At 47.9% G+C, this 18,256-nt stretch overlaps 1 protein-coding gene across 2 annotated transcripts in view; it reads left to right on the forward strand.

The window, feature by feature from the left end:
• The window catches only part of TMOD1 (tropomodulin 1), an 87,845-nt gene that overhangs the window by 58,536 nt on the left and 11,053 nt on the right, over positions 1-18,256 (forward strand). For both annotated transcript variants that reach the window (XM_023242477.2, XM_003995653.6), the window contains exons 5-8: positions 7-96; positions 1,047-1,177; positions 2,863-2,970; positions 8,510-8,653. In XM_023242477.2, coding sequence (XP_023098245.2) covers positions 7-96; positions 1,047-1,177; positions 2,863-2,970; positions 8,510-8,653 — 473 coding nt within the window. The remainder of the gene's footprint in view (positions 1-6; positions 97-1,046; positions 1,178-2,862; positions 2,971-8,509; positions 8,654-18,256) is intronic.

Consider the following 18,256-nt stretch of genomic DNA (forward strand, 5'->3'; position numbering starts at 1 on the left):
CCGCAGCCATCCTGGGCATGCACACGCTCATGAGCAACCAGCAGTACTACCAGGCCCTCGGCAGCAGCTCCATCGTGAACAAGGAGGGACTCAACAGTGAGTACACGGCCCTGACCGCCGGCTTTGGCACCCCTGCCCTGCTCCCAGCGAGGACACCTTGGACACGAAGGTGCCCCCATGCTTCTTGCTTCTGCGGCCCCCTCCTGCTCTCTGGCTCATTGCGGAAGTTTTGAGTTTTGATGTAAGCCCAATCTATCCACCTTTTCCCTTGCTGGGATTTGTGTCTCGTTTATGTAGGACTCCTCCATCCCAGTATTATAAAAACATCCTCCTGTATTTTCTCCTGGGAGTTTTAGAGGTTTGCTTCTCGTTTCCAACTTCTTACGCCACCTGCGCTTCCTGTACGTGTGTGGCGTGAAGATGCGCTCAAACTGTCACTTTTTAACGGCTGTCCGGCTGTACCCACACTGTTCTTTGCCAAGTTCATCCCTTCATCACCAGCTTGGGACTCCATCATGATGGTGAATGTCTACATACCCACGCCGGTCTGTCTCCGGGTGCCTCTTTTGTTCCCTGAGTCCCCTTGGCCTTTCCTGTGCCAATATTGCATTGTCTTACTTGCCCCACTGCACCGTTCCAAGCTGGCATTTGGGCTCCCAAAACAAATGAGGGTGTCAAAAGAATAATGACCCTCCCTCTGGAAAGCTTACGTATTTCTTTCACACTCAGGCTTCGTTCTATCCTCACAAGAGCCCGCTGAGGTAGTGACTGTCCACACTTCACAGTGGAGGACACGGAGGCTCTGAGGATTTGAGTAATTCACCCAGTTCTTGCAGGATGGCAGAGGCAGAGTCCAAGTAGGGCCAAGACCACCCGGCCCACGCATGGCTTCTCCCCAGTGCACCTCCCCTCCTGGCAGCCCCTGGGAACGCACAGCCTTCTCTTGTCTCTGAACTTGGCTGCTGCTTCCTTCTGAAGTGTCCTAGTGTGGAGGGAACGGGTCCCCATGCTTCTGTGAGCCACCTCTCTTGTGTCCGTCACTCTAGGTGTGATCAAACCTACACAATACAAGCCTGTGCCCGATGAAGAGCCAAATTCAACAGATGTAGAGGAGACTCTGGAGCGGATAAAGAACAACGACCCCAAGCTTGAGGAGGTCAACCTCAACAACATCCGGGTAGAGTCCTTTTTATTTCACTTCTCCTGGGGTGGGTGGGAGGAGCTATGTCCCTGTCACTGCGATGCATGTGGCCCGTGCTTGGCTGTGTGAGGACAACAGGGTCCTGTTTGGGTTCTGGGTGCTTCTGGATCAAGAAAGGGACAAAACCCTTAAAAGGCCCGGGCAGTGTAAACAAGCACGTCATATAGTCCTGGTTTCTTCTGAGGACCGACATCAGGCCCAGGTGTTCACCACGGGTCAACACAGCTTCGATTCTGGAAACCTGCCATGTTACGCAAAACACTGAGAGCTTCTCCGAGCTAAAATATTAATTCAGACACATCTGACTGCAGGGGATCTCAAGGCTGGAAAAGGCCTGTGCCCAGCAGGCTCGTGGGGTAACACAGCCCTGGGAGGGGCCTGCCCCTGAACCGTCACTGCTGTATCATACACACAGTCAGCCTCATTCTGTAGCCCCGGCAGGGAGCTGTCGGCCCATATGTGTCCAATGTTCCCTGTGTGGCCACCAAGGGCAGAGGAGGGTCAGATGGACAAGCAGTCCTATCCTGGACAGGCTGCAGGAGGAATTTCAGAAGCAGGCCCAGCTGCCTGCCCACCTGCTCAGCCCGGGGGCCAGCGGAATTGGTTCTGGGACGGTGTGGGGTAAGGCAAGGAGTGGGCCCCCCCACTCCCCGGCTCCTCTTTCCTTCCTTCTCCACTTTCTTTTAAGTGGCTGCCAGCCCCAAAGGCACAATCTGATTGGAAACCTGCACCCACAGTGTCCTCCTCCACCTGGCCTCCCTAGGCTCTGCTCCCACGGGGAGCTAACGTGACACTCTGAAATGAGAGATCCGTGAAAGCACAGCCAGGTTTTCTCTCCGGGGCCGCCATTGTCTGCCATGTGCCCAGTGGGAGACACTGGTACAATTCAGAACCGTATACCCTGGCAGGGAACACTGGCTTGGAGCAGCGTAGTGGCCGTGACTCTGTGCCTTCACCCTGGCGGCTCAGGCTCGTCCCTCCCCACCCTCATTTCCCCCTCTGCATGTGAGAAAGTTGGACTAGCTGAGTGGTTTTCACCTGAGGAGATTCAAAAATATGTACCAACTCCCACCCCCACCGAGATTCTGATCTTATTGGTCTGCTTCAGACCCAAGCAACAGCATCTTATTAAAGTTCCTTGGGAGCCTCTGGTGGGCGTGAGGACTGAGACCCTCCGGGACAGATGTCTCTTACAGATCATCTAGGGCAATGCCCAACCCCCGGCACCACCCCGCCACCTTTGTTTTCCAGAAACAGGCCCAGAGTGGGGAAGAGACTTCCCTCAGAGTCACAGAGTGAGTCAGAAACATTGCCAGTCACCCTGACAGAGGCTGAGGCCCTGTCCACTCCCACACCCGAGACCTGAACTCTTGGCACAACGCTCCTCTGCATCCTCTGCCTTGATTTTCCCTTCTCTGGTCTCTGCCTGCACAGATGGTTGTGAAAACTTCAGGGAGGATTTTCTCAATCTGTTGACCAGAAAGTTCTCCCCAGATCACAACCATTTGGGGCAAAGCCAGAACCCTTTGGCCATTCAGCTATTGGGTCAGAGACTTGCTAACAATCAGGCTGCATGTGTGAGAGGGTTACTGCCCCATCTGTCTGCCCGACCTGACCCCGGTGGGGGCTGCTTGCTACTTACTCTGCCTTTCTCTCTGCAGAATATCCCTATACCCACTCTCAAGGCTTATGCAGAAGCCCTGAAAGAGAACTCCTATGTGAAGAAGTTCAGCATTGTGGGAACACGGAGCAATGACCCTGTGGCGTATGTATGTACCTTTCTGTTCTGCTGCATTGAGAGTGGGGGGGACCACAGAAACAGAAGGGTTGATGCTTGTGGCCTCAGGGCTGGCCCAACCCCACTGAGGAAGGATCCAGCGTAGTGTGAGGAAAGGCACTGGGCTAGGAGACAGGAGAGGATGTGGACACAATGGCCGTTAACCCGACAACATCTGTACATTATCCTAGTTGATATCTACAACCACCCCTGATCCCGGGGGTGCAGGTGTCCCCACTTTGCAGATGAAGAACCTGCGGTGCAGGGAGTCCAGGCATTTTGCTTTGTCCAAAGTTACGCAGCAAGTGAGAGGTGGAGCTGAGATTTAAATGCCAGTAATGTTGACTCTACAGCAGGTCTGTCTCCACTCAGCACATCACATTTGGACAGGGGCCTGCCCTTCTCTGGGCTTCAGTTTCTCTATATCTAAAATCATTTTTTTAAATGTTTATTCATTTTTGAGAGAGAGACAGAGTGCGAGCAGGGACGGGCAGAGAGAGGGAGACACTGAATCCGAAGCAGGCTCCAGGCTCCCAGCTGTCAGCACACAGCCCGACGCAGGGCTCGAACCTACGAACCGCGAGATCATGACCTGAGCCGAAGTCAGACGCTCAACCATCTGAACCACCCAGGCACCCCCAAAATCATTTTCTTAATCTGTGGGTCCTGATGATCATTCTGTTTGTTTTTTACCTAATGATCAAATTAAGTTGTACTTATTATAAAGTAGCCATCAATTCCTTTTTGTTTAAATATTCAAACCTATTTATTGAGAGTCTGTCTGTGTCCAGCACTGAATTAGGTTCTGAAAATACAACTGTGACTGAGACAGTCATACTCCCACTTCCATGAACATAATGGTCCATTTGGCCATGCAGACAATGAAAGGATGACAGGGCAGTGTGATTATTACAACACTCATAGCAGGTTAAAAGTGCAAGAATTAGCTTACCGGGGGTGGTAATTAATCATTTAGTAGCAATCAGTTTGTTAATATCCACAAAATAACTTGTGAGAATTTTGATTAAGGTTGCATTGAATTTGTAGATCAAGTGAGAAAAAACTGATTTCTTGACAATATTGAGTCTTCTTATTCATGAACATGGAATATCTATTTATTTGGTTCTTTGACTTCATACATCAGAGTTTTATAGTTTTCCTCATATAAATCTCCTACATATTTTGTTAGCTTTATACCTAAGTGTTTCGCTTTTGAGGGTACTAATATCAATGGAATTGTGTTTTTAATTTCCTATTCCACTTGTTCCTTCCTGGAATATAGGAAAGTGATTGATTTTTGAATAGCAACCTTGCATACTGCAGCCTTGCTGTAATCATTTATTAGTTCCAGGAGGGGTTTTTTGTCAGTTCTTTCGGATTTTCTACATAGACAATCACATCTGTTGCAAACAAAGAAGATTTTATTTCTTCCTTCCCAATATATATACATTTATTTCCTTTTCCTGCCTTACTACATTAGCTAGAATGTCTATTCTGATTTGAAAAGGAGTGGTGAGAGGGTTCATTCTTGCCTTGTACCTAATCTTAGTAATAACATTACCAGTTTCTCACCATTAAGCATGATATTAACTGTAGATTCTGTATAGATATTTTTTACCAAGTTGAGGAAGTTCCTATCTATTTCTAATTTACTTAGAATTTTTATTATGAATGGGTACTGGGTTTTGTCAGATGCTTTATCTGCATCTGTTGGTATGACCATGTGATTTTTCTTTATTAGCTGGTTGATGTGATGAACTACATTAATTGATTTTCAAATGTTGAACCAGCCTGTTGCATACCTGAGACAAATCCCACTTGCCATGGTGTATAATCTTTTTATACATTGTTGGATTCAATTTGCTATATTTTTGAGGATTTTTGCATCTATGTTCATGAGAGATATCGTTTTCTTGTAACATCTTTGTCTGGGTTTGGTATTAGGATAATGTTGGCCCCAGAGAATGAGTTAGAAGTATTCCCTCTGCTTCCATTCTCTGAAAGAGATTGTGGAAAATTGGTATCATTTCTTCCTTAAATTCACCAATGAACCCATGTGGGCCTGGTGCTTTCTGTTTTGGAAGGTTACTTATTCATTATTGATTCTATTTCTTTAATAGGTAATGGCCTATTCAAATTGTCTATTTCTTCTTATGTGAGCTTTGGCAAATTGTTTCTTTCAGGGAATTGGTCCATTTTATCCAGGTTATCAAATTTGTGAACATAAGAGATGTTCATAGTACCCGTTTATTATCCTTTCAATTTCCACGAGATCTGCAGGAATGGGCCTCTTTGATTTCTGATATTAGTAATTTGTGTTCTTTCTCTCTCTCTCTTTTTTTCTTAGGCTGGCTCAAGGTTTATCAGTTTAATTGATCTTTTTCAGAATTAGCATTTTACTTCATTGATTTTTCTCTATTAATTTTCTGTTTTCAGTATCATTGATTTCTGCTCTAATTCTTACTTATTTTTTTCTGCTTACTTAGTATTTAATTTGCCCTTCTTTTTTTTTAATTTTCTAAAATGGAAATTTAGATTATTGAATTTAGATTTTTTAAACATGCACATGCTTTCACTACGTTCCACAAATTTTGATAAGTTATGTTTTCACTTTAATTTAGCTCAAAAACTTTTAGTGTTTCTTAAATTTTGCCCCATGTGTTATTTAAAAATGTTTTGTTTAATTGCCACGTATTTAGGGACTTTCAAAGTTATCTTTCTGTTGCTGATTTCTAGTTCAATTCCTTTGAGCTCTGAGAGTAGACATTGTATGATTTCTGTTCCTTTAAATTTGTTAAGGTATGTTTCATGGCCCAGAATGTATCTGTCTTGGTGAATGTTCCATGCAAACTTGAGAAGAAAGTGCATTCTGCTCTTGTGGGATGAAGTAGTCTATAGATGTCACTTCTATCCAGTCGATTGATGGTGTTGTTGAGTTCGATTATGCCCTGACTGGTTTTTGGCCTTCTGGATCTTTCCATTTCTGACAGAAGGCTATTGAAATCTCCAACTCTACCAGTGATTCATCTGTCTTCTCCTTGCAGTTCTATCAGCTTTTGCCTCCTGTAGCTTGACACTATGTTGTTAGCACATATACAGTAAGGATTGTTATGTCTTCTTGGAGAATTGACCCCTTTATCGTTCTGTAATGCCCTTCTTTAACCCTAATAACTTTCCTTGCTTTGAAGTCTATTTAGTAGCAATCAATTATTTTTTTAATCAATTAATTTTTAATTGAAATATAATTAATGTTATAATCGTTTCAGGTGTTTGATATAATGATTCAACAATTCTGTACATTTCTCAGTGCTCATTAAGATAAGTGTACTCTTGGGGTGCCTGGTGGCTCAGTCAGTTAAACCTCCAAATCTTGATTTTGGCTCAGGTCATGATCTCACAGTTTGTGAGATCAAGTCCCACAACCAGCTCTGCACTGACAGCACAGAGCCTGCTTGGGATTCTCTCTCTCCCTCTCTCTCTCTCAAAGTAAATAAACAAACTTTAAAAAGAAAAAAAGAAGGGATAAGTGTACTCTTAATTCTTCATCTATTTCACGGATCTCCCCCACCCACCTCCTCTCTGGAGGTTCTCTATATTTAAGAGTCTATTTTTTGTTTGTCTTTTTTTCTTTGTTTCTTAAATTCCACACATGAGTGAAAAGCTCTATAAGTGCCCCCACTCCCTGCCCCAGCTCTTTTCCCTGCACCTTCATTCCTCTGCCATGATACAGAAAAGAAGAGTTGACACCTGGCATGACAGGGACTCCAGGACCTGCTTAGCCACTGGCATGTCCACTTGGACTGGCCTGGTGCACTTGCCTACCAGTTGTTAAATATTTTGATTATCAGGCCTGGACAGGCCTTTTCTGGAGAGCAGGAGGGATGCTGTGGAGAGAACACAGCCTGAGACCCTCTCCTTGGGAGGGTCCAACCTCCTTGGGATCGTAAGGAAAGCTGACAGGCCATCTGGGAGGCACATGGAAGCGGGAGGAGGAGGGAAGGATGATATCAACAAGGAAGGCTTTCTGGGAGCTGAGCTTGTATAGGGTTTCAGCAAGCATGGATGGTGGGAAGGGCATTCCTGGCTCAGAGAGTCATTTCAGACAACCGGGGCCCACTGATCATACACCCTGGGCTATCAGCTGCTGGTGTCTCCTTTCCTCCATGACACATCGTTTCCACCAACTGCTAATTACCTCATTTCCTTCAGAGGCTCTGATTGTCATCTACACCCTCTGGCTGAATTCCTCTGAAACGTGCTGGGGGCCACCTGAGCTCCTCCCCTCCCATTTGCTCTGGTCACTTGCCCAGTGGGGTGGTTTCCCAGGCTTCCTTCTCTGCTCTCTGCTGCTCAGATGAAGAGGACAATGACTCCATAGAATCCCAACAGGGAAATATAAGCAACAAGTAGAGGGTATATAGGGAGGTTGAGACTCCACCAGTCAGTCACTCAGTGAACAGTGACTAAGAAGCTACTGTGTGCTGAGAATGTGGGCACCATGGGATAAATAAAGTACACTTTCATCCCCCCAAGAGTATATAGTCTAATGGCAGCTCGGACAGGCTAAGACAAGCAACTTTCTCAGGGCCACCCACTTAGCCCTTTGGGAAGCAGGATTCGAATTCAGGTCTCTCTGACTCCAAAGCCCACACTCTTTCCATGACACCATGTGGCTTTCATTGTCAAAATGCTTTCTTCTTTATGGTCTATGAATAGGAAACTTTTGTCTTCCTACCTGAAAATGTTTGCTGAATGGTCGTATAAATATGTGTACAGGACAAAGATGGGAAGGAAATATAACAGCATTGTAAACGTGGTTATTCCTGAATGAGACTATCTGTACTTTTCATCCTTATTGTAAAATATCACACGTACATGGAAAAGTGCACAGAACTTCAACAAGCAGTTTAATGAATCATGGCAGGCATGTGACCCCTCTGTGAGTCAAGAACTAAAAACAACTCTGAACAGAAGAATACAAGTTTCATGAGGGAGGTTATGAATAAATGCTACAAAGTTCAAGAGGGCAGGCCACAGCTAACTGCGGCCATCAGTATAAAGGCTCCTGGAGAAAGAGGAATTGAGAACGGCCTTGAAGGACAGGCAGGGTTTGGACGAGTGAAGCAGAAAGGAAGGGGCATCCCAGGTGGCAAAAGCAAATCGTGGGAGAGCACCAGGCATGCATCGGGAGCTGAGAGCAGCCCCTCTGTAAGGGATCAGTGAGCCTTGAAGCCGAGCAAGGGAGGAGAATCAGGTAATACAGGCTGGATGTAGGTAATAGAGAGTGTGGAATTCTCCAGTTAGGGTTCGGGAGCCATGGCGCATTGGAAGGGAGGAGGGCCACAGAGTTGTACTTCGTGAAGGAGGCTGTACAGATCATCTTGCCTGGTCGCTGGCTCGAACAGCATGAGTGTGCAAGGAACTCTCACTCCCAGCAAGGACCTCTCAGTATTTTAGGTTCTATCCAAGAGGGGCTCCAGCCTTGCTCAGGGTGACTCACAGGTACCCTCGCTTTTCTTCTGTGCTTCAAGGCCCTTGCTGAGATGCTCAAGGTGAACAAGGTGTTGAAGACGCTGAACGTGGAATCCAACTTCATTTCCGGAGCCGGGATCCTGCGCCTGGTGGAAGCTCTCCCATACAACACTTCTCTAGTGGAACTGAAAATCGATAACCAGGTAAGACAGACAAGCATCTCTTTGTGTCCTTCACTACAGGATGCTTACAGTTCCTCACTTGCTGGATGGTAGATGCTGCTGGACAGAGCAGATCCAGAGCCCAGCATTACGGCACCTCAAAGGTCATGGTCCACACCCGCCACTGTGCTCATCTTCCTTCTTCATCATGCCCATCAAGTGCTCTGTTGGCTTCTACTTGTATACCCCCTAGTTATGGGAGCTCACTCCTTCCCAACATCACCCCTTCAGCTCTTGGTGAGAATATCCCACCTTATATCCAATAGAAATCAGCTTCCTATAGGTCCTGTATATTGCACTTAATTCTGTTCTCTGCTGCACATGGGACCCATCTGGGGCACAGATCTGATAAACCATTGGAGTCTTCCTCATCAGACTAAATATCCCTATTTTCTTCAAACACCCCCCTGCCCCACTCAATGGGCTCTTGAGTCTCCCTACCACTGAGTTTATTCTCTGGGCAAACACTAATTTGACTTTATCCTTATAGGGTTACCATTTCTATGAAACTTCTGTGGGTCAGTCATTTATTATCTGGCAATCCTTTCAATTCTGACTTTCTAAGATGATGCCAATTACAATATCTTGTATATTGCATGTGTTGAGGGTCTGTTGTGGGCTGGGCTCTGTGCGGTGCATCTAACGCACATCATCTCTGACCTTCCCAACAACCCTGAAGGATGTGGGTGTTACCTGACTCGACCTGCAGAAGAGAAGCAGCTCGGACAGGCTAAGACAAGCGACTTTCTCAGGACCACCCACTTAGCCCTTTGGGAAGCAGGATTCGAATTCAGGTCTCTCTGACTCCAAAGCCCACACTCTTTCCATGACACCATGTGGCTTTCATTGTCAAAATGCTTTCTTCTTTATGGTCTATGAATAGGGAGCTTTTGTCTTCCTACCTGAAAATGTTTGCTGAATGGTCGTATAAATACGTGCACAGGACAAAGATGGGAAGGAAATAGAATTGTAAACAGCGGTTATTCCTGAATGAGACTATCTGTGCTTTTCATCCTTATTGTGAAATATCACACACACACGTGGTAAAGTGCACAGAACTTCAATGTGCAGCTTAATGAATCATGGCAGGCATGTGACCCCTCTGTGAGTCAAGAACTAAAGCGTTACGAGGCTCCAGAAGGCCTTGACGGCCCTTCCCAACCATAACCCCTTGATTCACCTTTGCTCACTACCTGTGCACCTCCATGTCTTTGCTGTTGTCGTCTCTCCTTCTGGAACATCCTCCCTTGCCCCTACCCCTTCTCTGCCTGGAGAATCCCTCCTCTTCCTTCTGGATGCAGTGGAAGCCTCTCTTCCCAGTGGTGTTCTAGAGCCAGCAAGCCAGAGCTGGTTGTAGGCTTCTGTCCTCAATTCCACTTCAGTGACGGCACGCTGGTACCCTGAAGTCACCTCTGGTGGAAGCATTTATACTATGGAAATTGGCAAACACCACAAATCCAACTTTTTTTTTTTTTTTTTTGAGAGCCTGCATATCACTACTTTCTCCCATTAGCCTGCCGTAGGGCCTCTAACCCTCTCCTCAGAGAGAGTTAGGTGTCCCCTCCCTGTGTTCTCCCAGCACCTCGGCTTCCCATGAGCTTCCCAGAAGCTGGTGCTGTATCTGAGCCATCTCTTTATTCCAGTACCCAGCTCAGAACTTGACTCCTCAGTGACACTTGGTAAGCAGGCCTGCCCTGGGTGGTTGTGTATGTTGTTCACTGCACAGGGGGCAGGGGGAAAAATCTAACCTATACCCTGCTCTCCAAGCCTTGGTATGGGACTTGTTCACCGAGAGAAGGCCCTTTTTTAAAATTCCTATAAAGAAGCCACACAAGCCTTCGGCAGCCCTGTCATGTGAATTTGCTGCATCGGACTCCTGCATCTCTCGAGTGCCAGGGGCCTGCTGCTGCGTCGCCCGTTCCCAGCCCCTCCCCACTCCCACTCTTCCTGCCATTGCTGATCCTGCTTTATTGCCGGCAGGAGGGGCAGATCAACTGGAACGAAGGCACGCAGCAGGCTTAGCAGCAGCCCTGGGCCAAGGCTTGGGATTGGCTGCTCATGTGACTCCAGGCCTGGCTGGGCAGGGAGTCAGGGTCTACCCAGTGTCAGCTGAAACCTGACTCCTAGGGCAGAATGTTGGCCGAAAGTGACCCAGAGCACTGGCCTCAGGTCATTGTGCTGACAGCTGACAGAGAGTGAGCTGCCTACCTTCCCTCTCACTGTTGTCCACCGCTGCTGAGCACAGAGACAGAGCCAGGACTATCACCCTCCCCTTCCCTGAACACTCCAGGGTGAGAACATTCACTTCCCTGAGCCTCAGTTTCCTCACATGTAAAATGGGGATAATAAGAATCTCTACTTCTAAGGCGATGGCAGATATCATCTATGAAGTTGTTCACTTTCATAATTACTCTGAAGGTGACCTAGAGAATTCACACACAATTCTAAGAGTTGATTTACTGAGTAGGTACCATGCATCCATTATCTCATTTAATGCTCCCAAAGACTTTTTGTGAGTGGGTATTATGACCCACCCCTGTCTTGTAGGTGAGGAAACTAAAGGCCCAGGCAGGTTCTGTAACCTGCCCACAGGCGCACAGGAAGTGACAGAGGCAAGATTAAGCCCAGGCTGATGTGACTCCACAGTCCGAGAAGTGTGCCTCTGGGGCTCCCGACTCCTCCTTGGTTTGTGTGGGCCTTACTTGGCTTTCCTCGGCAGTCCCTTTCCCTTGGTGTGAGGCTAGAGCGCTGGTCACCACCTCCCCCCGCCATCGTGGGAGCCTCTTTTCTGGTTCATCTCAGCGTTTGATGACTGCTGGCTGAACCCCAGGGCTGCACCGTGGGCTCTGTGGGTGAACGAGGCTCCGGCTGTGCCCTCCGGTGAGTCCACGCTGGACAGGAAGGCAGACAAGTACAGAAATGATCATCAAACCGGGTGCTTCAGCCAGCCACAGACGGCAGGCCTTTGGGGAAGCAGTCTCAGTCAGGAGCGGGCATCACGGAGGGCTTGCCGGGGGAGATGGAGTTTGAGACAAACTCATAGGGGGGATAGCATCTCAGAGTGTGAGGTGGAGGCCGTGACATCTCAGGTGCAGTGAACCTCATGAACAAAAAGAACGAGAGGGAAAAAGCCGTGGAGCCCATCCAAACAAGACTAATGGCGCCCCTGGAGGAAGCCAGAGAGGGAGTTGGACATCCAAAGGGCTCTGACTGGGGAGGTTGAGTGAAAGTGGGCTGTGGGCTCTGATCTGCACCAGTCCGTGCCATGTTCCGGAAGATGGTTCCTACCTGGGTAGGAGAGAATTGAGGGCAGGCATCAGCACCTGGGAGACCGGGGTGGGGGGGGGGGGGGGCGGGTGGGTGCTATGACTGCCCAGATGAGGGGAGTCTGTGGGGTGGTCTTCCCGCAGGCCTGCAGTCTAGGGAAGGCCACCCGTGCCTCTCACAGTGCAACTCTCCACGGTGCCCCAGCTCTGGGCCCTGCGGCATGTGCCAAAGAGGAGGTGACGAGTGGCATTTGATTTATTCCTCATTCTTGGTTAGTCACCGCGGTCCTCAGAGGCCACAGCTTTCCCTTCAGTTCTTGTGCCTGTAACCTGTGTTAGTGAGCCTCTGTCCTCCTTCTTCCTTATACGGCCAAAGAAAGGAGAAAGGGACTTGTGGAGTTCTACCCTGGTGACAAGAGCCTTGCTGGCTGGCTCAGGACCCAAATCTGGGAACTGGGATCCTGGGGCTGTTTGTTTACCTAGCCATCTCTCTTTATCTCCGAGCAATGTTGTGCTGCCATATGAAGTGGCCCTGAGCCGGCAGTGAGGGTGGGAGGGGGCAGAGAGGTCCTGACCCAGAGATGAGGGCATTGAGGAAACATCTAGCCCAGCCCTCCTTTTGCAGGTGGAGAAATTGAGGATCAAAGAAGGGATGGGACGTGTTGAGGTCACGGATCAAGTTAGTGTCAGACCTGGGCCAGAACTGAGGTATCCCGCCTTTCAGACGGGCTGCATTTATGGGGGGACGGGAGAGACCCTCAGCCCCCAGGAGCAGGGGCCACATATGGGGTGCCTGCCAGCCGTCTCCATCCCAAGTTGGCCAAATCCAAATGGTGATTCTCTGTCCCTCTTGTTTTGCCCTCCTTACTCCCATCAAAGCCGCCCCCAGTAGGCCCTTCCCTAGGACCCCAGGGCACGGGGTACTCCCTGCCCCTCAGAACAGACAAGGTCTCCCCTTGAAACATGACCCCTCACCAAATAAATGTATGTGCAATGTCTGGGGGGTATTGGCTGGATTTCTCACATTTCATTCCAATATTTGACAGTGAGGATATGCTTCATATTTTGAAATGAGGCTGAAGGAATAGATTGCATTTTCTTGTTTTACCCAGATTGGATTAGCTTCCTAGCGCCAATAAATTTAGAAAGAAAACAAGGGGCACCTGGGTGGCTCAGTCGGTTAAGTGTCATGCTCAGGTCATGGTCTCACGGTTCACGAGTTCAGCCCCGCATCGGGCCCTGTGCTGACAGCTCAGAGCCTGGAGCCTGCTTCAGATTCTGTGTTTCTGTCTCTCTCTGTCCCTCCCCTGCTCATGCTCTGTCTCTCTCTCAAAAATAAATTAAAAAAAAAAAAAAAAGGAAAGGAAGGAAGGAAGGAAGAAAACAAAAGCCACACTGGACTAAGATCCTGAAGGTTTTCACACATGGTGACACCCCCGTTAGATTACACACTCATGGCAGCTGGCTAAATTTTTCTTTTAAATGAGGATGAATAGGGGGCGCCTGGGTGGCTCAGTCGGTTAAGCGCCAGACTTCGGCTCAGGTCATGATCTCACGGTCTGTGGGTTCGAGCCCCACGTCGGGCTCTGTGCTGACAGCTCAGGGCCTGGAGCCTGCTTCGGATTCTGTGTCTCCCTCTCTCTCTTGCCCCTTCCCTGCTTGTGCTCTATCTCTCTCTCTCTCTCTCAAAAAATAAATACACATTAAAAATTAAAAAAAAATAAAAGAGGATAGGATGAATACGACTTTTGTCTGCAAAAAAAAAGGAAAACACACTCTTGAAACCATGTGAGCAAGACCTCTTGACCAGTCATGTTCTCTCTTTTGTTCCTTATACATTCAGCTTCTAGGCAGCAGCTCCTGGCTTGTGCACGATTTTTGTGTCTGTGTGTACTAAAGTAATTCAGCCTGGAAATATCCAGCCTCTGTGGGAGAACAGGCATGTGTCACCATCACTTCCTCGAAATGCCAATTATGGCCTTTTACTGACCTTGCTCCTCAGGGAGAAATGAGATAGAGTCAGTGGAAATGAGGGAAAAACAATATGATGTCGAGAAAATCACTTTCCTACGCAGATCAGCATGAGTCAGAATAAAGATTTGTGACCATAACCATATTGCACCATGTCCAGCCCCCAGTGGAGGCTACACTCTGTTCTGAAAAGCCAAGAGCTTTCCAGACAGGAGACAGACTGACCCAGGGGTTATCTGTCTTCAAGTCTCTGACACTTGAAGTCAAACAAGGATCAAATCCAAGCTAAGCCTCAGCTCTGTCACATTCTTGCTGTGTAATGGTGGGGAGGAGTCACTTAATGTACCAATGCCTCAGTTTCCTCACCTCTAAAATGGACTTGGAATATGTCTTCTCTCAATAAAGGAGAGGTGATATTTCTATTGTTAATTAGATCAGTTGGTGGTGGAAGAGTAGGCTGGGGGGCATTGAACTCTGAGAGATTCTAGCTGTATCCTGTGCAGGACACAACTTTTAAAAAAAATTTTGTTGATTTTTGAGAGAGAGAGAGAGAGTGAGAGAGAGAGCGAGCATAAGCAGGGGAGGGGCAGAGAAAGAGGGGGACACAGAAGAGAGGGAGACACAGAATCCAAAGCAGGCTCCAGGTTTATGAGCTGTCAGCACAGAGCCCGATGCGGGGCTCAAACCCACAAACCGTGAGACCATGACCTGAGCTGAAGTCGGACACTTAACCGACTGAGCCACCCAGGTGCTCCTGCAGGAAACAACTTTTTATCTCCTTCCTCTCCTCCCTTATTTTCTTTCCTACTTATGTTTACTTTTTATTAAAGTGTAACTTACATATAGTAACAAATATACCCTAAGTGGACAGCTCAATGGATATATATTTAGATTTTATATATATATATATATATATATATATGGATTTATATACCTGTATAATTATCATATTATTATATAATAATATATTGTATAATACACAGACCTGGGTAATCAGCACCAAGATCAAGGCACAGAACATTTCCAGCACCTCATATGCTCCCCCCTCAATTAATACTCTCCAAATGCAATCATGTCATGATTTCTATCACCATAGATAAGTTTTGCCTGCTCTTAAATGTCACGTAAATGGAATCCCATGTATGTGCTGTTTTGTGTCTGGCTTTTATTGCTCAGCATTGCCTGTGAGTGTATCAGTTATCTATAGCTGTGTAACAGATTACCCCTCAAAACTTAGCAGCTTAAAATAACAATGAACATGTTTGAGCTCACAGTTTCTGAGAGCCAGGAATCCAGGAGCAGTTTGGTCGCATGGTTCTAGCCCAAGATCTCTGACGAGATTGCAGTAGAGTGCAGTCTGAAGGCCTGACCAGGGCTGGAGAAATTGCTTCCAAGATGGCTTCCTCCATGGCTGTTGGCAGGAAGCCTTAGTTCCTTGCCTTGTGGACCTCTTCACCAAGCTTGAGTGTCTGCTTAAGTGTCCTCACTAGATGGCAGCCAACTTCTTCCAGAGCAAACGATCCAACGCGGAGAAAGAAGAAAGCCACAAATGCCTTTTATGAGCCAACCTTGGAAGTTACACAGTCACTTCTGCCATGGTCTATCTGTGAGAAGTGAGTTACTAAGCACAACCACCCTCAAGGGGTGGGGAATTAGGCTCCGCCTTTGGAAGGGAGGAGGATCAAAGAATTGGCAGATATACTTTAAAATCACCAAAGTGAGAATCCGCTGGGCTCTTTTCCTTTGCTGCAGTTTGGCCAGAAAGACCTTTCTAACCAGCAGAGGTACCCGGGGATGGAGCAGGGTGCCTCACAGGTGATGTGCTCCCATCCCCAGGAGCGGGTAGGGAGAACCGAACTTGGCAGCTGCGATTTTGAAGGAATTTTAATATCAGCCGGCATTTGTGACTCAACTCGGACTAGATAATTCCCAGGGCTCCTTTCTATTGTTTTCTCGAGTATTCCCAGTTGCCCACATCTTCTGTATCATAAAGAAAAGGCCATGATTGGCCCCATCAGATGTACAGAGTGAGCTTCTTGATGCCCGTGGTGCCTCTGGCCACAATGGGGGTCTCAGAGCCAGCCACGCTAGGCCACAGCTGAATTCCACCTCAGGCATTGGTTGGTGGTTCTTAAGCCAGCGAATCTGGTAATCTTCTCATCAGACTGATAATTCTCAGCCACAGGAAAGGTGTGAGGAAACAGGAGCCGTTGTCACTACCGAAGGGCCCGTCAGCATTTGTACCCTCTTGGCAGAGCAGTCACAGTTTTAACCCCAAATACGCCTGTCTTTGAACCCAGCCATTAGCCATGCCACAGCCCCACGTCCAGCCGAAAGACTGGCTCCCGCCCCTGCAAAGCCACTGCCGCCTGGCGTGTAAGGAGGAAAACGGAAGCGAACTAAATATCCGACTGTATCCGGGCATCCCCTGAAGCAGTTCAAAGGGATGAAGAAGCTCTGAATGTACCGACTTGGAAATAGCTCCAGAAAATGTTACATGAAGAACGCACATTGCACAACAATGCAGATGATACGACTCCATTTAAGAAAAACATTTAAAACTGTGTACTTTTATTATATACTTCATAGACACAATCCAAGGCAACACACCCCATTGGCCATGGTGCTTACTCTGTAGAAAGGGGGTAGGATTCGGATAAGGGAGGCGAGGGAAACTCTCTGACTTTACTCAATCTGTCTTAGTATCATCTGAATGTTTAATGATGAGATTGTATTTATTCCCAAGTGATTGGTTTAATTCTTAAGCACATCTGAAGGTGGGGGTGGCAAGAGTTCTTCCCCACCCTTCTCTCCCTGGCTGTGCTGCCAGAGTCTGCTGTGGCCAGTCCTGGCATGACCTGCCCTTGGGTTCTGCTGTCCAGGGGCTCCTAACTGCCCCTCACCCACTGTCCAGGTGGCCTAATTTTTTAATGCCCTCCAAGCAAGCCATTCATGGATGCACGGAATGCAGGTCCCAGGGGCCTTAAAGGTCACAGAACCTAGGCCTTCCCCATTCCTAATGACGTCTAGGAGACTCTCCCAAGGCACCACCCTGCCCTCTGTCCTTATACCTCCAGGGACGGGCAGTCTATGGCCTTACCAGACAGTTCCTTCCATGTGCAGACACTGTTACTGGTTAGATCACAATCCCACACTCTGAGCCAAACCCCATCTGCCTGTAGCCCCCGTCATCAGCCCTACACCCAAGTGAGGTGGGAACCAGCAAACTCTGGAGTGAAACTCCTGTGTTCAAATCCAGGTTCTGTAACCAACTGGCTCTGTGATTTGGGGGAAATTTATTAATACTCTGTTCTTCATGTACCTCACCTACAGGATGAAATTAATCGTACATGCTCCATGGATGTATGGGGAGGAGAAAATGAGCTAGCTTATCAAAAGTGCTTATGGCATGGCCTCACACACAACTATCATTCAGTAACAAATATTTGAAAAATAAGAGATCAGAGTTTTAGTCCTGGCAGTGTCCCCATGGCCTCTTCTCCCATCTGAAATGATTGAGGCCTTCTAGTCTCAGAGTCGCTGAAGAGGGACAGCCTGAGATAAAGCAAGTGTGACGCTTCTTAAGATGTGTGCACATTTTCTATTTTACTCTTTAATGTAAAAATAATAGTTTTGGTCAAAGATTGACACTCTGGGAAGGCTGGCCATGATTATCTAGTAGAATCCTCTATTTTCTTGAATATACCCAGAAACCTCTGCATGTATCCCAGGGATATTGGACCCTAGTTTGAGAATGTGGGCCTAGAGGATCCTCTGAAGTCCTTCCAGTGTCAGGTCAAGGTCAAGCCCTGGCTCTGGCATTAAACAGAGGGAGCACAGTCCAGCTTCCATCTACACATGGGTTCAGTTGACTCATCTCTAAGACAGGAGGGCCAGTCAGTCCCTGCCTGCCCTGCCTCCCCAGTGGTTAGGGAGGTTGAAAGGGGGCAGTTTGCACTGGGTGCTTGGTGCTTTGGACCGAGCAGCATGGAGTGTCAGCTCTGCGGAAGCAGCCCTTGAAGATGCTGGAAGCCCCTCCACTCGGGGGAGATCAGTGCTTCCTGAGACCAGCCCATCCTAAGTCCTAATAGAGCTTTCCTGGAAAGTGACCTCAAGGAGAGGCCAGGCTTCCTGCTAAGTGGGGTGGGCGGAGGACCTTCCAGTTCCTTCTCGGGCCCTTATATGGTCCCTGTACTACCGGCCAGGCCAAGCGGACCAGAGCCCAGGGCTGTGCTGAGTCCTCTGAGGACAGGCCTGAGCTCTTCTCAGCCCTTTCAGGAGCCGTGACAGATGGGTGATGGAACTTCGCCAGTGTCACTCTACCTGCCCAGCTTGGCGTTGCCGGCCC

This window comes from Felis catus, chromosome D4 (genome assembly GCF_018350175.1).
Source record: "Felis catus isolate Fca126 chromosome D4, F.catus_Fca126_mat1.0, whole genome shotgun sequence".
Lineage (NCBI taxonomy): Eukaryota > Metazoa > Chordata > Mammalia > Carnivora > Felidae > Felis > Felis catus.